At 43.2% G+C, this 17,743-nt stretch overlaps 2 protein-coding genes across 5 annotated transcripts in view; both read left to right on the forward strand.

Moving 5' to 3' along the window:
- The window catches only part of LOC129358717 (spectrin beta chain, non-erythrocytic 4-like), a 77,936-nt gene extending 65,138 nt beyond the window's left edge, over positions 1-12,798 (forward strand). For 3 of the 4 annotated variants that reach the window (XM_055027811.1, XM_055027813.1, XM_055027814.1), the window contains 7 exons: positions 68-264; positions 826-1,745; positions 2,104-2,164; positions 2,677-2,933; positions 7,815-7,985; positions 8,724-8,766; positions 8,847-12,798. In XM_055027811.1, the coding sequence (XP_054883786.1) occupies positions 68-264; positions 826-1,745; positions 2,104-2,164; positions 2,677-2,933; positions 7,815-7,985; positions 8,724-8,766; positions 8,847-9,164 (1,967 nt within the window). In that variant the 3' untranslated portion in view covers positions 9,165-12,798. The remainder of the gene's footprint in view (positions 1-67; positions 265-825; positions 1,746-2,103; positions 2,165-2,676; positions 2,934-7,814; positions 7,986-8,723; positions 8,767-8,846) is intronic. The other variant, XM_055027812.1, reaches the window with a different exon arrangement.
- Positions 12,799-14,602: 1,804 nt separating this feature from the next.
- LOC129359180 (oocyte zinc finger protein XlCOF6-like) lies at positions 14,603-17,683 on the forward strand. The gene is made up of 3 exons (XM_055028629.1): positions 14,603-14,882; positions 15,557-15,635; positions 15,707-17,683. Exons 1-3 carry the CDS (start codon positions 14,709-14,711, stop codon positions 17,305-17,307), a joined length of 1,854 nt encoding a protein of 617 aa, XP_054884604.1. The 5' UTR covers positions 14,603-14,708; the 3' UTR covers positions 17,308-17,683.
- The last annotated feature ends 60 nt before the right edge of the window (positions 17,684-17,743 follow it).

The raw sequence follows: 17,743 nt of genomic DNA on the forward strand, positions 1-17,743 counted from the left end.
TAAATGGAGACGTTGTCACACTTCCTGTTCCGAAAAACTCTGCCTGCTCCTTCCGTTTTGCCACCAGTGTTGGAGGTTCACCAGTTCGCCCAGGAGGCGATGGTGGCGGAGGCCTGGCTGACGGCTCAGGAGCCGCTGATCAGCAGCAAGGAGCTGGGCGGCAGCGTGGACGAGGTGGAGCAGCTCATCCGCCGACACGAAGCCTTCCGGAAAGCCGCCGCCACCTGGGAGGAGAGATTCAGCTCGCTGCGGCGTCTCACTACGGTAAAACCCGCCATAACATTAACTTATTATTTAGTTTGACAATTAAATATTTAGTTACCTGCAGACAACATATTCAGCTTCACAATAAATGTCTTAGCTCTGAATTTAATGTGTTTGCTTCAATGTAAATATTTTGTATATTCAAACTATACATTTCACTATATACATCAAGCTAAGTATTTAGTTTGGACCTAAATATTTGGTTTCAAACTAATCATTTAATATTTAGCATCAGACTAAATATTTAGTTTAAAATTGTAACATTTATAAAGGACGTTTGATGAAAATATGACTGAAAAATGAATACATTTGTTTTTACGACAGACTAAATAACTTGAATTTAGTTGATTTTAACTGTAAACTACATTTATTGTTGCTTCAGTGAAATATAACCTTAATATTTGAACCTTGTGGACTTCCCTATTTTTCTCTCCAAAATTTTTGTTTATTTTTTTATTTATTCCACAAGAGGCAATTTTATACGTTTTTATTCTGCAAACAACAAGAAGCTTCGTTTCACGTCTAAACTTGTGTTTTTGTTTTGTTTTTCACCTTTTCCAGGTGGAAAAACTGAGAGCGGAGCAGAGCAAGCTGCCGCCGACGCCGCTGCTTTGCCGTAAAGTCTTCCTGGACCCTCAGGACGCGGCGCCGGGCCCAGCAGCGCCGGGCCCGGCCGCGCTGCCCCGCCTCCCCGTCTCCCCCGTCATGAGGCAGACCATCTACGAGCAGAACGAAGCCAGCACGCCGCCGTCGCCCTCGCCCGCTACGCCCACGCCGTCCCCGTCGGCGGCCGCCCGCCGGCTCGCCTCCGCCGTCATCAACGGCTCCGGCTACCGGCACGGCGGCGTGGTGGCCGTCCAGCCGGCCGCGTCGTCCATCGCGTCCGTCGCCACGGCGGCCATGTTGGTATCAGCCAATCAGATGCGGGAAAGCGCCAGCACGGCGAGGGAGCAGGCGACGAAAGCCATGAGCTACCTGCAGCCGGAGGCCAAGACGTCGCCGTATCTACGGCAACCAAAGATCAAACACCTGGACGACGCGGTGACGCCGCTGATTGTGGCAAGCCGCCTGGAGCGAGGGAGAGAGCGAGGGAGGGAGAGAGAGGAGCGGGCGGAGGTGGCGGTGATGGCGGAGGTGGTGCTCCAGGAGCCGGGCCGGGAGCGGCTGCACAGCGAGCCCACCAGGGGGCCCCGCGGGTCCAGAACCGACCCGCTGGGCCGCGCCGAGCCGCAGGTCCAGCCGTACCAGCGGCAGCTGTCCAGCGAGCAGCTGATCCAGGCGCGGCGCGACGAGCTGCCGCAGGAAGTCTGGAGGGAGCAGGCCGGGCGGCGCGACAGGCGGACGCTGGAGCGGCAGACGTCCAGCGAACACGAAGGACACGAAGGCCGGCGGAGAGAGAGAGAGCGCCACCGAGTGGAGAGGCAGGAGTCCAGCGACAACGAGGTGGGGAGGGAGCAATCCGACCGACGCTCCACTGGAGGGTGAGAGGAAAACAAAACCTCAGAGAGCCAGACAACACCAACTGCTGCTTACATTCAGCTATTTAGAAGAAAATTACCTTTAGGAGTATTTTCACTACGCTGCACTTTGAGTAATTGTATTATGAAGGTTTTGGTTACTCTGCCCACCTCTACTTAACTAGTAAGTAACTATTCAGAAAGATACAAGAGCTTGTTTTAAATGAATAATTCCTTAATACTCATGAAAAATTACTAGTTGCATTGGGAGATTATTTCACTTGTGATCTTTGAAAGTTTGTTGTTACAAGTTAAATAAATTGCAAGTTCAGCTAAAATAAAATCATATTATTTACCATCGTTACTGTGATTGTTTCCACAGAGAGAAAAGAACCACCATGGCAGAAATTGTAGAGCAGCTTCAAGAAAGAGAAGCAGCACAGGTTTGGGGTCTTACTTCAAAGGTCAAAGTTGACACAGTTTTCTTCCTGTTTCGTATTTTCCAGGCACATAGTGTCAATTTACAGCATAATTAAGTAACTATGTGAACATCAGTGGCAATCAAAATGCTAACATTTTATTTCAACGCCTTGAAATACAGAAATCTCAAATTTTCTGAGTTTTTTGGTGGATGTTTGTCATCTAGACTTTAAGACATCCTTGTAGTCATGAGTTAAAACACTTTTCATCGTTTTTTTTTTATTTGGCAATCTAACAGTTTCCCTCTTTTATTATTTTTTTTAAGTATAAAAATGTGAGAAAACCATCATTTTCTGTTTATTCAGTCAGCACTTAGTACAACTGACACAAAATAATGTTACAATTCAATGATATTTTTGTTTAATTCAAAATATTATGAATCTGTTACAGAAAAACGATTGGACTCGGGTTTTAAAGAAAATGGCCGCTTATCAATTAATTGTCAGTCGATGAACCTTCTTCCTTCTCGCCTCAGGCGCGTGGCGAGGTTCCCCGCCTGCCCAACGGTCTGCCAGAGAAGTCTTCCCGTCCGGACCGGCCCAGAGCCCGGGACCGACCCAAACCCAGACGGCGGCCGCGCCCCAAAGAGGTGGGAGAGACGACGCGGCGTTCCCGATCGGCTCCGGCCCAGAGCAGCCAGGCGGCGCCGCAGCCGCCGACCCACACGGCGCACCACGAGGGCTTCCTGTTCCGCAAGCTGGACATCGAGAGCATGAAGAAAAGCACCAACAGGTGGGTCTTCAGGGCCCGGCGGGCCGCCGGCGCACGCAGGATGCTCCCTGCTGTCATGACCATCCAAATGAACAAACTCACAATTTCCAAATTCCCAAAAGTTTCCTTTGAGTTTTAAATGGTTAAGTGGTTTCCAATATTTAAAATCTCTTCTGGCTGTGTTAATTGATCAATCGATGGCAACGGGGCGCAAATTCAGCATGCAGAGTTACGACTTTTGCATCTGATGTGTTGGGAAGATGCATGACTCGGCTCACATGTGGTCCTTACAAGCTGCAACCGAACCAAAGTTCAGCTGTGGTTCTGCTCAGCGTTCAGGTCTTCCTTCCTCCATTACAGCCAGATTTCAAAATGGAGATCACAGCCTTAGGAGCTCAGACAGGTTTTCAGGTTTTTTACTTTAAAGCAGCCTCAGCACCAACTTTGCCCCTGGTAAAAATGTGAGAGAAAGTTTCAAAAACATTGATCAATTGGAAGGTGATTTTAAACGGGTATTTGTAACGTTCACACAAGTTGGACTTTTTTTTTTGTTTTTGCTGACTTTTTTTTTATTTTTATAAAATCTGATTTTTCAGATTTGTTTTTAGCTGAAATTTGTCTTTTTTGATTAAATTTGATTTTTCAAATTTTTTTTTTAATCTGATTTTTTTTTTTCCTGTAGTTAAATTTCGAGCCTGCTAACTAAATATTTATTCTCTGATTGTCTAACTCTTTTCTGCACAACTTGAACACAACAATAGTATTTCTCTGCATCCAATCAGATTGTTATTTGAAGCAAAAATTAAACCCCAGTGGGCCGAGAGAAGCAGCTTTGTCGTCCATTGCTGCTGTTGGTGGATGTCATTGTGCGTCAGGTTTACTGGCGTACCAGAAACTATATTAATTATATGTAGCGTTTTCTGGATTTAAGTGATTTAAAATTCATCCACTGCTGTAGTTTACAGATGTTTGTGCATCAGATTTAGGCAAAGTTCCGGCCAGGACTTTATGAAACAAGAAAAGTAAAAAAAATTATTATTACTAACATGGAGTTTTATTTTCTAGTGTATGAATATAGAGCTGCATTTTACCAGGGGTGGTAACATTTAAGGGTGCTGTGTATCTAAACATCTTATGTGTTGCATTCAGAATGTGAGGACAACAGTTACATGAAATAAAAAAGTTTCCTACAGCATGATGAAACTCAACGCATGATGCTTAACCTGAACGCCACGGAGCTGAGGCGGCTGCTTCACTCGCTGACTAACTGGCTGGACGAAGAGCGCAGCGAGAGCGGACCGATCCGCTCGCAAACCCGCACACATTCACTAGACGAGCCCCCACTCTGACCAGCTCTCCACCGCCCTCTGGTGGCCGGCCTGATCACGCACAGCCAAATGCTCATCCAGTTCCAGCAACGGATGACGCCCACTCATGCGCCCACTGGATGAATGCAGCCATATGTACATGCCCTGTTATGTACATGGGAAGGTAAAGCACAACTGTGAATGGCTTGAATCCAGTGTTGAATCATTGGGATTCAACTCGTCACCGTTACGCCGCGACTCTACGAACTCTCACTCTGTGGTTCTGCGCGTATTAATATTCTGATGAAACTTGCAAAAGATGTCGCTGAATATGGTGCTTTTAGACTGAATTTATTGTGGTTTAGTTCACTGAGGGGAAAAAGAAAGTACACCCTTCTTTATCTCTCGGGTTTGACAAGCTTTTATTGTATAAAACCACACAACCAGTCACACACAGTCATTATCTAATCAGCCTAGAAAGTTTGGTTCAGTCTCGGTTTGGTTGAACTGATCTCTGGTTCAGTTCAAATGCATATGTGAACACCAAGTGGACCAGAGGCCGCTTCCAAAGCAGGAAGTGGACTACAGCGCAGAAAAATGCTACAAACGAAAATGCCGCAAACACAAGAAATAGGAGCAAAAGGGAAAATCCTGCAAAAACAGCAAATATAAAACACTCCACAAAATGGAAGACCTCCAGACAACTAGGGGGAGTCTGGCATAGGTAATATCTCCAACATAAACATCCTGATGTTTTAGAATACTGTTAGACAATACAGGTAAAAGATATTCCAGCTTTACTGGTTCCATCTTATTTGATGGTTTGCTCCCCCTAGTGGCCTGGATGACTTTTCTGTGTTTCATTATTGCTGCTGTATTTGCAGCATATCCACTTTTACTTCTACCTACTGTTTACTGTTTTCAGCATATTTGTTTATTTGGAGTTTGTGGAATTTGTGTTTGTGTTGCGTTTGCACCTGTCAACCACTGTAGGAAAAACACTTAAAGGGATGGTATTGTGTATTTTCTAGACATATAAATGCTATTTTATATCATAATCAAATAATAATCTTACCTTTATTTGCTATGAAAACACTGAGTTGCTGTGAAATTGGGTCTCTGTATCTTTAAGAAGTTCCTAATCCATCCGACAATCTGCCTTCAGCACATTATCGAAACAATGCTCCTCGTTATGCCGTTTACAACTGTTCTCAGGACTGAGTAGTAGGTCATATAATGAGCTCAGCAGGCGTGTAGTTCCATCAGGTTTTTGCTAATTGCTGCTGACTAGTCTGAAGGAGCTGAGTGAAAGAATCGCGCTCTGTGAGGCAGAAGGTCGGCTTTTTTTCGGCTTTTCCTGCTTTCCCTTTTTAAATACTATGAAAACTACAAGGGTGTGCTTTATTTCTCCACAGCGTTTCCATTTTGCCGTAATTTTTTATTGCTCACCAAATATTTCATTGATTATAAACAGTTTCTCATGTGCACCTTAGTTTTTTGCTCGTTTGCAGATGTTTTCATCAGAATGTAAAGCTGCATTTTATTACCTCCAAGTACTGTGCATACGTTTAAGACCTTAAAGCTTGTTTATATTATTATAATTCAGGATTAACTTTCTAAATTTAAAGCAATCATATTAGAAATTGTTTTCTTTATTTGAGATAAAGGTTACATTGGTTTGTTTTCACAGGAAATAGCATCAAACTTATAAGATTTTATGAAATAGCTTCCATTTTTAAAAAACAATTAATATTCTCCCTTCTTTATTTTCTCCCAAACTGAGATTAGGTTCCTAAATTATTTATGGCATATCAGGCTTCTCATTGGTGGATCATTCAAATATCTACTCGGTCTAAGACTTTTGCACAGTCTCTGTGCTTCCTCTCAGTTGATTTGCTTCATGCATGTGGTCGCTCTAACACAGGGGTGTCCAAACTTTTTATCACATTGGCCAAAATTGTTGAGCCAAAAGAACTGACAGGCCAAAAAAATACAAATAAAATCAACCAAATAAAGTTTTTATTTTTTTATTTTATTTTTTTAGGTAAAAGAAGATAAAATGAAAAATAAATCGATCATTTAAATCCATTTGAGCTGAATTAAACATCTGCGTTTACATGTATAGTGATGGAATTTGACATTTTGAAAATAAAATTGCTTAAGAGAAAAACTTTTTTTGCTTCACATAAGTCACATGATCAACAACCGGATATTACCACTGACAGAAACTACGAAGAAGAACACAACAAGAAGTAGTTTTAGGATTATGCTTTTTAATGACTTATCGCATAAAGAAACTTTTTCAGGTGTGTTTATAATTTAGTTTATCATTTAATGCAAACACAGCAATTGTGAATTTTTTTTTTTTGACATTATCTACAAAGTTTTGCAAATATTTGTAATGGAAATGCAGCCAGTTATAAGAACGGGACTTGGTGAACTTTCTTTCAGTACGCTTTAATAAATTAAATAAAAGCTGTTGGCTTTTCTGCAAAAGTTCCACATGTTATAAAACGTTGATTAATAAAAATATTAATACTCTTTGGCTGAAAAACTTATCACCGTATAAACATTTTTTATCAATCAACAATTATTGATTAGCTTTTGTTGTATATTTCTGAAATATTGCCAAACTGGCGGTGTGACCTTTCCAGTTTTCACTTCACGTCAAATGTTTTTGATTTTTAAGCAGCTATGAGGCGAAACCTCAAACTGCTGCTGCACAAGTTAACCATAGAGTTAGCTCACCACCAACCTAGCTTAGCTGGCTAGGTTTAGCAGCTGACATCTTCATTACGTCTCCCAGAATGCCGTCCGGTTCTGGATCAGTGTTCATTGATATTATTGAATATCTGTTGATATTGATCTTTATCCTGATTTATATTGTTATTGATTGTTTGTCCAAACACTTTTTGTTGAACTCAACATTTTTAACTGTAAAAAAATTATGTTGATAATAATTTTACCCTAATTAAAAGTGTAAAGTCTCCATTTTTATCAATGGTTTGTGATAGACGGGTCAAATCTGTTTCATTCTTAAACGGCCACAAAAATGTCAGCACAGAGCCAGAAATGGCCCCCAGGCCTCACTTTGGACACCCCTTGGTTCAACAGATGTAACTTAGTTGAAAAAATTGCATTTAACCAAACTCTTCTTCTGTTTCTGTGTTTTTCCCCGCTGTGCTTCCGGCTCTCCCTCCGTTCTCCTCCAAGGTAAGTCATAGTCAGGCGCCGCACGCTGGATCCCCGAGCCGTACGTAGCTCCGCCCCCTCCCCTCCCACTCCACCGCTCCATCCCCCCTCCCAGGTCATCCGTGTGTGCGTCCGTTCATTTGTGTTTGTTCAGCAGTGTAAATCCTCCTCCCTTCTTGGGGCTGGTCCATCCCGCCTACCTACCTGTCTGCTCTGGTCAGGTGAGTCAGGTGTTAGCCTAGCAACAGAGACTCTGCAGCTCTTTCTGACTCCTCCCAATCTCCCCCTTCTACCTGCCCCAACCCCTCCCCTCCCACCCTCCCCTAATGTCATCACTTCTCCTCCCTCCCTCCCCCTCCTCCTCTTCCTCTCGCCACTCCTCCCCCTCCTCCCCACACCACAGCAGGTCATGGGTCAACCTGTACTGCGTGCTGAACAAAGGGGAGCTGGGCTTCTACAAGGACGCCAAGAACACGGCGACGCCCTACAACAACGAGCCGCTGCTCAACCTGTCCCACTGCCACTGCGACGTCACCAATGGATACAAGAAGAAGAAGAACGTCTTCACGCTCAAGTGAGGGCCGCCGCCATGTTTGGTTTCAGCTAGCATGATAGCATATTAGCATCGAGAGCTGCTGAGTGACATCATCCATTGGTCCTAATGTCTTTTCATCCATCCATCCATCCATCCATCCTTCATCCAACTATTCATCCATCCATCCATCCATCCATCCATCCTTCATCCAACTATTCATCCATCCTTCATCCAACTATTCATCCATCCTTCATCCAACTATCCATCCATCCTTCATCCAACTATCCATCCATCCATCCTTCATCCATCCATCCATCATCCAACTATTCATCCATCCATCATCCTTCATCCATCCTTCATCTAACTATCCATCCATCCATCCATCCATCCATCCATCCATCCATCCATCCATCCATCCATCCATCCATCCATCCATCCATCCATCCATCCATCCATCCATCCATCCATCCATCCATCCATCCATCCATCCATCCATCCATCCATCCATCCATCCATCCATCCATCCATCCAGTGGTTTAGGATTTTGAGTTAGTATTTTAGAAATGGTTGACCGAAATGGAAACTCTGGAGATTTAGTATGAAACTAACATGAAACGTGTCGGATCGCTGCTGAAATCTGAAAATATTCAAACTAAACTTTGTCCTCTATTTTTGTATTGCATCTTAAATAAGAAACTCTTGCAAACTTACCAGCTATCAGTCTGTAGTTTTGATCTCCGTCATTGAAACATTTAACCTTCCTTTCTCCCGTTGCAGAACGAAGGATGGCAGTGAGTTTCTGTTTCATGCAAAAGACGAGGTGAGTCTTTCTTAGTATTGTTTTTTTTTTTGTTCTGTCTCGATCCAAACGGCTGACTTTGTTTGTCCGTGTCCTTGCAGGAGGACCTCAAGGCGTGGGTGAACAACATCACCGCCAGCATCACAGAGCACGAGGAGATCGCCAAATGGGGTCAGCCCCAACCAACTACCTCATCCACCGACGAAGGGACGCGGCGAGACGGCAGCAAGGTGGACAACCGGTCCGACCGCGGCGGCGAGCGCTCCGACCGTGGAGACCGGATAGAGCGCGCGGACAAAGAGAAGGAACGGGAGAAGGAGAAAGAGAAGGAAAAGGAGAGGGAGAGAGGGGAACGCTCAGAGAAGTCGGATCGGGCAGGGAAGTCGGACGGAAAACGCTCAGAGAAGAAGAAGAAATGAGCTTGGCGACAAATGTTTTGGGATTAAAACGTATGAACTCTGGACGGACAGGAGGCGGGGCCACAGACCGAAGGTGGAGGCCCCTCTTCTTCGCTCCAGCAGCTGGGCTTGGATGGAGATCAACAGACTGACCCGGCTCACCCACAAGACGGATTTGATATTTTTCCGTCGCCTCCTGGTGGCCGTTTCAGAGAACTGCAAGTGGATGACATTTTTTTTAACAAAAAACAGTAGGAGAAACACGAGCATCACTTTAATTCAAGGCTGTTACTAATTGCTGGTAGCGCGGTAAAACGTAGCTCATACTGTTCCATGTCGGTTTGTGTTCTGAGATGAGCTGTACGCTGCAAAAACACAAAATCTTACCAAGTTTGTTGGTCTAGTTTCTAATGCAAATATCTCAGTGGACTTGAAATAGAAACAAAACTAATTTAGCTTTTCATCGAGATGCAGCAGCTTGTTTAAAAGTCAGTAAGTCCTTAATATTTATTAAAATGTTCTAGTTCCACTGGTAGATTATTATAAAACGAGCTGCTACATCTTGATGGAAAGTTACTCGTGAGTTAGTTTTGCCCTATTTCAATTGTATTCAGATATCTGTATTAGAATCTAGACCAAAAATACGTGGTAAGATTTAGTTATTTTGTAATGTACCTTTATGTAACTCTTTCTGTCCTATCTACTGTAATTATCTGTCTGTCTGTAAGTGGAGACTTGGCCCACTAACTCATCAATCCTCAGAAATCAAGAGAGAAGGAAATGGTCCCAGAGGGTGGAATCGTTTCGTTTCTTTACACCTTGTTCGTGAAAAATCCACCTGGTTTTGTTGTGACGCCATCAAAATGTTTCTTTTATCGCCTCCACGAATGAAGCAGCACCAAAGTTATTTTCACTTTCTGTTGTTTCACGATTCAGGAAAAGAGCAGAACAGAAATATCTCTAATAATTCCTTATTGTTGTTTAAAAAATAAAGTTCCAGCTATCAGATTATTTCACTTATCACATGGAAAAAAAATGTTTTCAGTGAAGACAGTGTGGCAGTGTTACTGGTACTTTATTTTTTAAATCAGTGTTAAGTAGTTATTTACATAATTCTTGGTTTCAAAACTTTGAAAGTTTTCCTTCCGGATGACAGTTCTCACCACGGATCATAATGTCTAGTAAGGAACTGCCCAGCCTGTGACTTCTGTTTCTTGGGATTTCTGATCCTTCAACGTTGGCGAATCTTTGAGCTAATTGTGAAATTGCCTTAACGTTTGAATCCCAGGAGCCTCGTTCGTTTAAACATAATTTACCTGCTCATAACACAAAGATTGCAGATTTTGAGGAACTGTACAGGCTACATCTTCTATTTTTATATCCAAAAAGTCTACTTGAATGTCATTTTGATCAACTTGTTTTCAAAGTTTTCATAAATTTCAAGTTTCTTTATAGGTGCAGAATCTGTTGATTTGGATGAACGAGTTCTCCTGGGCAGAAACCGGTTCTCTTCTGCTCTTTTATTCTCTTCCATCAAACCTTGTGGATTCATTTCTGTCGTTCATACTGAACAGTCTTGTTGATGTCTGAATGTGTCCACCGCTGCTCTTTCCCAGGGTCTCCACAGCTCTCAGGTTTTGTTGGTGTGAGAATGTTTGTCCCCTCAGTCTTCCAGGAATGTTCCATAACTCAAATCGCTCATATGAAATTTTTTTTTTTTTTTTTTACTTAAGTCTTTGTGAAGACCCTCAGAAATCCTCTGAGTCCCAAACTTCCCTCCGATTATAACCTGAATCTAAATGATGTCAAGTCGCGATATAACCAGCTGCATGGTTTCTTTCTAGGACTCACTCATCTTTGCAGTCCATCCGTATTTCGGTTTATTCCATGGAAACCGGTAAAAAAAAGCCATAGAAGTTGGTGGAATTGTAAAAGTCTACTGTCATTGCACCACAGAGAGCATTTATTTATCAACATGTCATTTTAATTTCTTTTTATGTTGTATTTTGCATCTTTTCTGCTCCAGGTAATGAAGTTCCTGTAGAGAAAGTGACCGGAATATTTAGTAATGCCCCTTTCACACCACATCCAAACAGACCTGATGTTTCCTGGACCTCCAAGAAAGTTTAAAATGAACCGCAGAAGTTTATTCCAAAACGTAAAAGCATTGATTGGAAATCTAACATTAGGGTTTCTTAATTCAGACCCCCATCAGACCTGATAGTCTGGTAGAGTCGGTAAAATTTTGCACCAACGTTCCCAAGCAAATCCCAACATTTGTTTTACTTTCAGCCGCTGCAGTTCTCTTTCACGCTGCAGTGTCAAACTAAACTAATGAAAAAAACAGTTCACTTCCTCGCCTGTGGGGGCGCTGCAACAACAACCACTAAAGGAAACAACATACACTTCTGAAGAAGACACTGAGCGCAAATTCCTTCATGAAATGAGAACAAATGGTGCAGCGGTTATAGGATTTCTGCTTACGGTTAATGAAGCATTTTTGAATTTGACATTAAAGTGACTCGTCTTTCCTCCCGCAAGTGCGTTTGTTTTGTTGCTTTTGTTTACCCAGAATGCTCTGCGGTTTGGTCCACTTCCTATTTTGGAGCATTCTTCGGTTCACGTATCCTTTTGAACCACAATCAGTATTTATTCTGTGTGAGAAAAGATCATTTTGAGGGGAAAAAAATCCGTCGCTTGATAAAATTTTGAATAATATTGTACGAAGTTTCCAACGCAGAGCAAAATCTGAGCGATTTCCGCAACGAATGATCAACAAAAGCTAATCAGTGAAGAGGAGGAGACATTTTCAAGGTTTGATCAAAAGTCACACGATTATTACTTCAAATTTTGGTTAGAGACGTTATTTAGTACTTTTATTTAGCAACAAATTCAAACTTTTATGCAAAAGTGCTGCGATAAGTTCTGCTAGTTGTACCGATTCCAGCCAGGCGGGGGCGTTATCTCCTTAAATGCTTTTTGGAGTGTTTGTGGTTGTCATGTAGTTTGGTTTGGTTCTGGTGTGAACGGGGCCTAAAGAAGCAGGTCAGTCCTGCAGGTTCAGACTTTAATCATGTGGTTTTGATTTAGTTTAGCAACATGAGGAACATGGTTTTATTTCCTCAAGGTCTCAAGTATTCAAATTATTTTTAAATGCAAAATGAAAGCTGTAGTTTTAACAAATTGCTTTATTTCTTCTCCAAATCCTGCAAAGCCCAGAGATAAAACTGACTTTAAAACCTTCTTTTTTATTTCTATTTATCCTCGATTGTCTTGAGAACAATTTTGTCTTTTTTGTTTCCATGCATCTGCATCAAGTGTGAATATCAGATCAATGCAAACATTTACATGCATGCCGAACACGACGGCCAGAAGTCAGAGGCAAAGGTAGCAAAATCTGGAGAAACTTTGCAGAAGAAAACTGACTGACACCACAGGTCAAAGTTCACCGATGCCACCATGACCTCACGTGAAACAATCATATTATTTGTAGATCTACTTTTAAACATCACAGCACAGATGTTAGGAATGGGTCTGAAAACGGAACATGGTTTGGATGAGCTCTGCCTGTCTGTGTGTGTCTTTACGGTCCTGTTCACATCGGCCTGTCAGCCCCAGATATAATCACCAATAAAATACCTTTTGGTTACTCATGCACTGCAGTGGAGCTGTTTTCTTTCTTTCACCTGAAATCCGGAAACAAGAAGACAACTTCTGAAGTTAATGTCAGATTTTTTTTTTTTTTTTTTTCTCTGGAAATTATTCAAAAATATGTAAAGTTCTTGATGAAAATGCATGTTAAATGAAAAACAAATTGTTTACACTTCTTGACAAAAACGAATGTAAGGAAAAGGGAAAACAATACATGTAAATTTTTTGACAAATAAGCAAAGAATACTATTTTTGACAAAAAAAATGAGAAAGGTAACAAAATAAATTTCTCGACGAAAATGCATGTATAAGAAAAAGGAAAAACAAAAATTTTACATATTTTGACAAAAACATATATAAAAAAATAATTCCTTACGAATATGGAAAACAAAATATATACATTTCTGCTTTTATTTTTAATCATGTCAGCTTTAGTTCTCATTAGATCTTCAATTTAAAGCCAAAATTGCGGAGATAAATGTATCCAGCAGGGGGCAGTAGTGCGCCCTAATTTTACCTTAACGTCAGCGAAGCGGAAGCGGAAATGTACTTCGGAGCCGTTTCACGGTTGCACATTCAGAGAACCGACCGTTGGTGTTAGCTAAAAATATGCAAAGCTGTAAAATTACAACTTAACAGCTGTAAGCTGTTTTGTTGTTTAAAGTACATTCAAAACCGATTCAAAGTTTGAATTTGAGTTAAAATATGCGCTTGAATCCAACGAGCAGAGGTTTGAATTCGTATATTTAAAAGAAATCCGGAAAAAAATGGAGGCGCGCTTCGGGAGAGAGTTAGCCTCCGCGGTGGAAGTGGCTCTCCGGGCGGCCGTGTCCGTGTTCAGGGACGTGTGGCTCGGAGAGACGCGGAACTCGGACTGGGACGAAGCGAAGCTCGGTGAGATCCAGGAGATCGAGCGGTTCCTGGTCGATCAGATCCAGAAGGTGTTCGCCGAGCTCTGGGAGGAGAACGAGGCTCTGCGGACCAAAGTGGAGCAACTGGAGGACGTGCTGCAGAGGAAAGCTGGGCGGCTGGAGCAGGAGCTGGAGGCCAGAGTGGGTCAACTGGGCCGAGACATGGAACTGCTGGAACAGGAGCTGAAGACCATGAGCGAGGCCCCCGGGAAGACCAACCAGGACGGGCAAAACAGCAGCTGGAGGACGGACCAGCAACCGGTGAGACGCTTCTGTAGTCAGTTGGCTCATCATGGAAAAACAAAACTTTGTTTCAGAAGAAAAGTGGTTAAAATAGCCAAAAATTACAACTTAAGAGCAGGACTCATTTCAGTTTTACTCAACTAAAATAACAATAAAATAAATACTCAAGAGTTGCTAAAAACATCTACTGAAATAGACTTTTTTACTATTAAAAGTATTTTCCTTTCTTTACTAACAATAAACTACAAAAATGTTTTTTTTCTTAAAGTGGAAAGAAACATTTTATGAGGACAAAAACTAAAAAAAAAATATTTTCAAGTAAAAAGGAAAGAAAAAAATCTAAACTCTTGATTTTAATTTTTTTAAATGACAAAATTTGGTTCCTCTTGCCGTTCAGACTTCAGTAGAAACCAATTCTTGCAGTAGGTTATATATGTTCACTGTTCATTTACTTCTACAAATAGAAACGATCAGAAACAATGAAGCCTGCGTACGAACTGGAGCTGAAACGACAGGATGAATCAATTATCACCTAATTTAGCAATCGATTTCATCAGAGATTAAACAAAATGTTTAGCAGTTCACATTTAAAGTTTCCCTGCTGTTTGTGATTCCAGATGGATCGCTGCTGGTCGGCTCCAGCATCGTGGCGTCTCCAGAACCGGACCAGAACGACCTTCCTGTGACCTCAGGAAGTGCAGATGTCGTCCCTTCCTCCCCGGATCGGTCCGCGGCCGTCTCTGCTCCCGCGGAGGCTCAGATGGTGTTTGTCGGCACGATTCCCTCCGCTGCTGCAGCGCTGCTGGTCGGGGCCAACGAAGTCTTCGCCCAGACTATGCCGGATGAGCTGGAGCTGAAACCCGAGTTGACGCGGCAGGACGCCACCAGCCCCAAGTCCAGCAGCGCCAGCAGTCTTTGCAGCACTCAGGAAAAGGTGAGGGGACAAGATGGGCTACAGCAGGATGCCCAAAATGTGGCGTAGGGTTCAGTTGGGGCCCTTGGACTGATTTTGTGCGGCCCTGACTGCAATTCAGAAATGATACACAGGCTTTTTATTTTTAACCAGGATAAAATTATTACCAATATGACAAGTTCTGTCATGATAAATTTAGCTAGATAATAAATTGTCCAATATTGTTCTTTAAAAAAATGGCTTGTTGAGACCAAGACACCGGACAGAAGACTCTTATCATGTTTTTAGTTGGTAGAGAGATGTGAAAAGTTGCTTGAGGTCTCAAATATTCACAGATTTTTGATATTCAGGGGCAGCTGTAACGGTGCACTGATTAGTTTTCTGGCTAGTCACCAACTTTTGAAAGACTAACTTTTCAATTTTGGCTCAAACTATTTTTTTTTTGTTGGAAAAGTTGCTAAATATAGTGATGAAGTTGCTAAACTGTGTTGCTAACTGCTAACAAAAAGAGACATTGACAGGTTGCATTGCTGGGGAAGAGCAGATCGGTTTTTCCAAGTAAATATCAGCTGATCACACAAAATTTAGAAAACCTCTGCAGCTCTTGCTGATACTGTCCATAAGGACAACTAAAACAAATCTCAGATGTTTTGATTTGGGACCAAAAAGTTTTCAGACTTCAAATCTCTTTTCAGATGCCTGAGAGTTCTTTAGAAGATGAACCTTCTGGAGTAACGCGCCGCAGGAGGAGGAAGGCTGATAAAACTGAAAAGGGTATGACTTTGTTAGCTTCCGGGGCTGAATAGGTGACATTCACCACTATTTTCTGTCTATTTCACTCTCAGTTTCATCCAAATCAACAGAAGAGACACAGGTCCAACCAGACGGAGCTCAGGGAAGAAGCCTGAGAAGAACCTCCTCTCAAGCAGGAAAGCGCTTCTTCTGCGAGTATTGTGACACCGGCTTTCACTGGAAAAGTGACCTGAAGAAACACCTGAATGTCCACAAAAAGCCCTTTCCCTGTGAGCAGTGCAGCAAAAGTTTCCCAGACAGGGAAGAACTGGAGAATCACCTTCTGAGTCACGACTCAATGAAGGACCCGCTGCCATTCCCGTGTCCGCAGTGCAAGAGGTCCTACAGGAAGGAGGAGTCGCTCCACAACCACCTCAAGCGCCACCAGACGTCCAAACTGCCGAAGCCATTCCCCTGCGATCAGTGCGGCAAATCATTCAGGGCGCAGCAGTCACTGGAAAACCACCTCCTGCGCCACGAAAAGTGGAAGCTGCAGCTGAAGTGCCAGCATTGCGAGAAAACCTGCAAGACAGCGGTGCAGCTGAGGGCCCACATGGCCGTGCACTCAGAGGAGAGACCGTTCAGCTGCGCCACGTGTGGGAAGGAGTTCAAAAGCAAGGACACTCTGCGCTTCCACCAGATGGTCCACACAAACGCCAAGAAGTACAAATGCAACATGTGTGAAGAGTCCTTCAAGTACGCCCACTCGCTGACGGTGCACAAGAGGAAGCACACCGGCGACAGCCCGTTTGTCTGTGACGAGTGCAACCGCTCCTACAGAACCGGCACCGCTCTGAAAAGACACAAGGTCATCCACACCGGGGAGAAACCCTTCACATGTCACATTTGTGGAGCGAGGTTCAACCTCAACAACAACCTGAAAAGGCACCTGCGCATCCACACCGGCGAGAAACCGTTCGTCTGCAAGGACTGCGGGAAGAGCTTCTCTGACAACAACAAGCTAAAGTCGCACATGCTGGTCCACGGCGCCAGGAAGCCCTTCATGTGCGACCTCTGCGGGAAGACGTTCCTATTCAACTGCAGGCTGCAGATGCATCAGCGTTATGTCCACGCCGACAACTCCCATGCGTCAGACGGCGTCCTCCAGAACCGGAGGCTGAAGCCGCTGGTGAAACCGTTCAGCTGCAAAACGTGCCTGAAGTGTTTCAGTGCCGCTTCGTCGCTCAAGCTCCACGAGAAGGGCCACAGCGAGCACAAGGAGTTCCACTGTGGCATCTGCGGGAAGGACTTCCACAACAAGTACTCCTTCAGCTACCACCAGCGCAGCCACTCGGGAGACAAGCCCTTTGTGTGCGACATCTGTGGGAAGAGCTTCTTCCATGGCGCTAGCCTGAAGCAGCACGAGCGGATCCACACGGGCGAAAAGCCCTACAAGTGCGACCAGTGCGACAAGGAGTTCAGGACGGATGGGAACTTCTACCGCCACCTGAGGATCCACAGCGGGGTGAAACCTTTCGAATGCAGCTACTGTCAGAAGAAGTTCCACCAATCCAATCAGCTGAAATCCCACCTGCAGGTTCACACGGGCCAGAAGCTGTACTCCTGTCCGCAGTGCGGCCACGGCTTCTCCGATTCACGGCAACTCAAGAAGCACAGCTGCGACGGCCCAACTCATATGATTAAACTTGATTGATTTGCTGTCTTTTAATACAAAAAATGCTTTCAATTTGTAGTTTCGTCGAGTTAAAGGGATGTGTGTTGATTCAATTTTGCGTGTTTGTTCGTTTCTGTAATGCATTTCTCAAGACAGTTCATGTGCAAGGGACTGATCACAAATAGTGAATAATAATAAACCTACAGATGAATTGAAAGCTGTTTCATTTGAAGAAACTATTGATCTGTTTCCTTTAAGCTGTAATTTATTTTACTAATCCATCACTAACAAAATTGTTATTTTTGCAGAAGCGAACTTGAAGATCTACATAATTTGTAAAGAATAATTCTCTCTAACATAACGGTAAATATATTTCCTCCCCGTGTACAGTACATTGCGAATAAACAGTTGAAATGGAAAATATGCTTGGAGTTTTATTTTGAAAATCTTCACAGGTTAATTCCATTTCCGGAAG

The sequence above is a fragment of the Poeciliopsis prolifica genome, unplaced genomic scaffold, assembly GCF_027474105.1.
Source record: "Poeciliopsis prolifica strain line A6 unplaced genomic scaffold, Auburn_PproV2 SCAFFOLD004, whole genome shotgun sequence".
Classification (NCBI taxonomy): domain Eukaryota; kingdom Metazoa; phylum Chordata; class Actinopteri; order Cyprinodontiformes; family Poeciliidae; genus Poeciliopsis; species Poeciliopsis prolifica.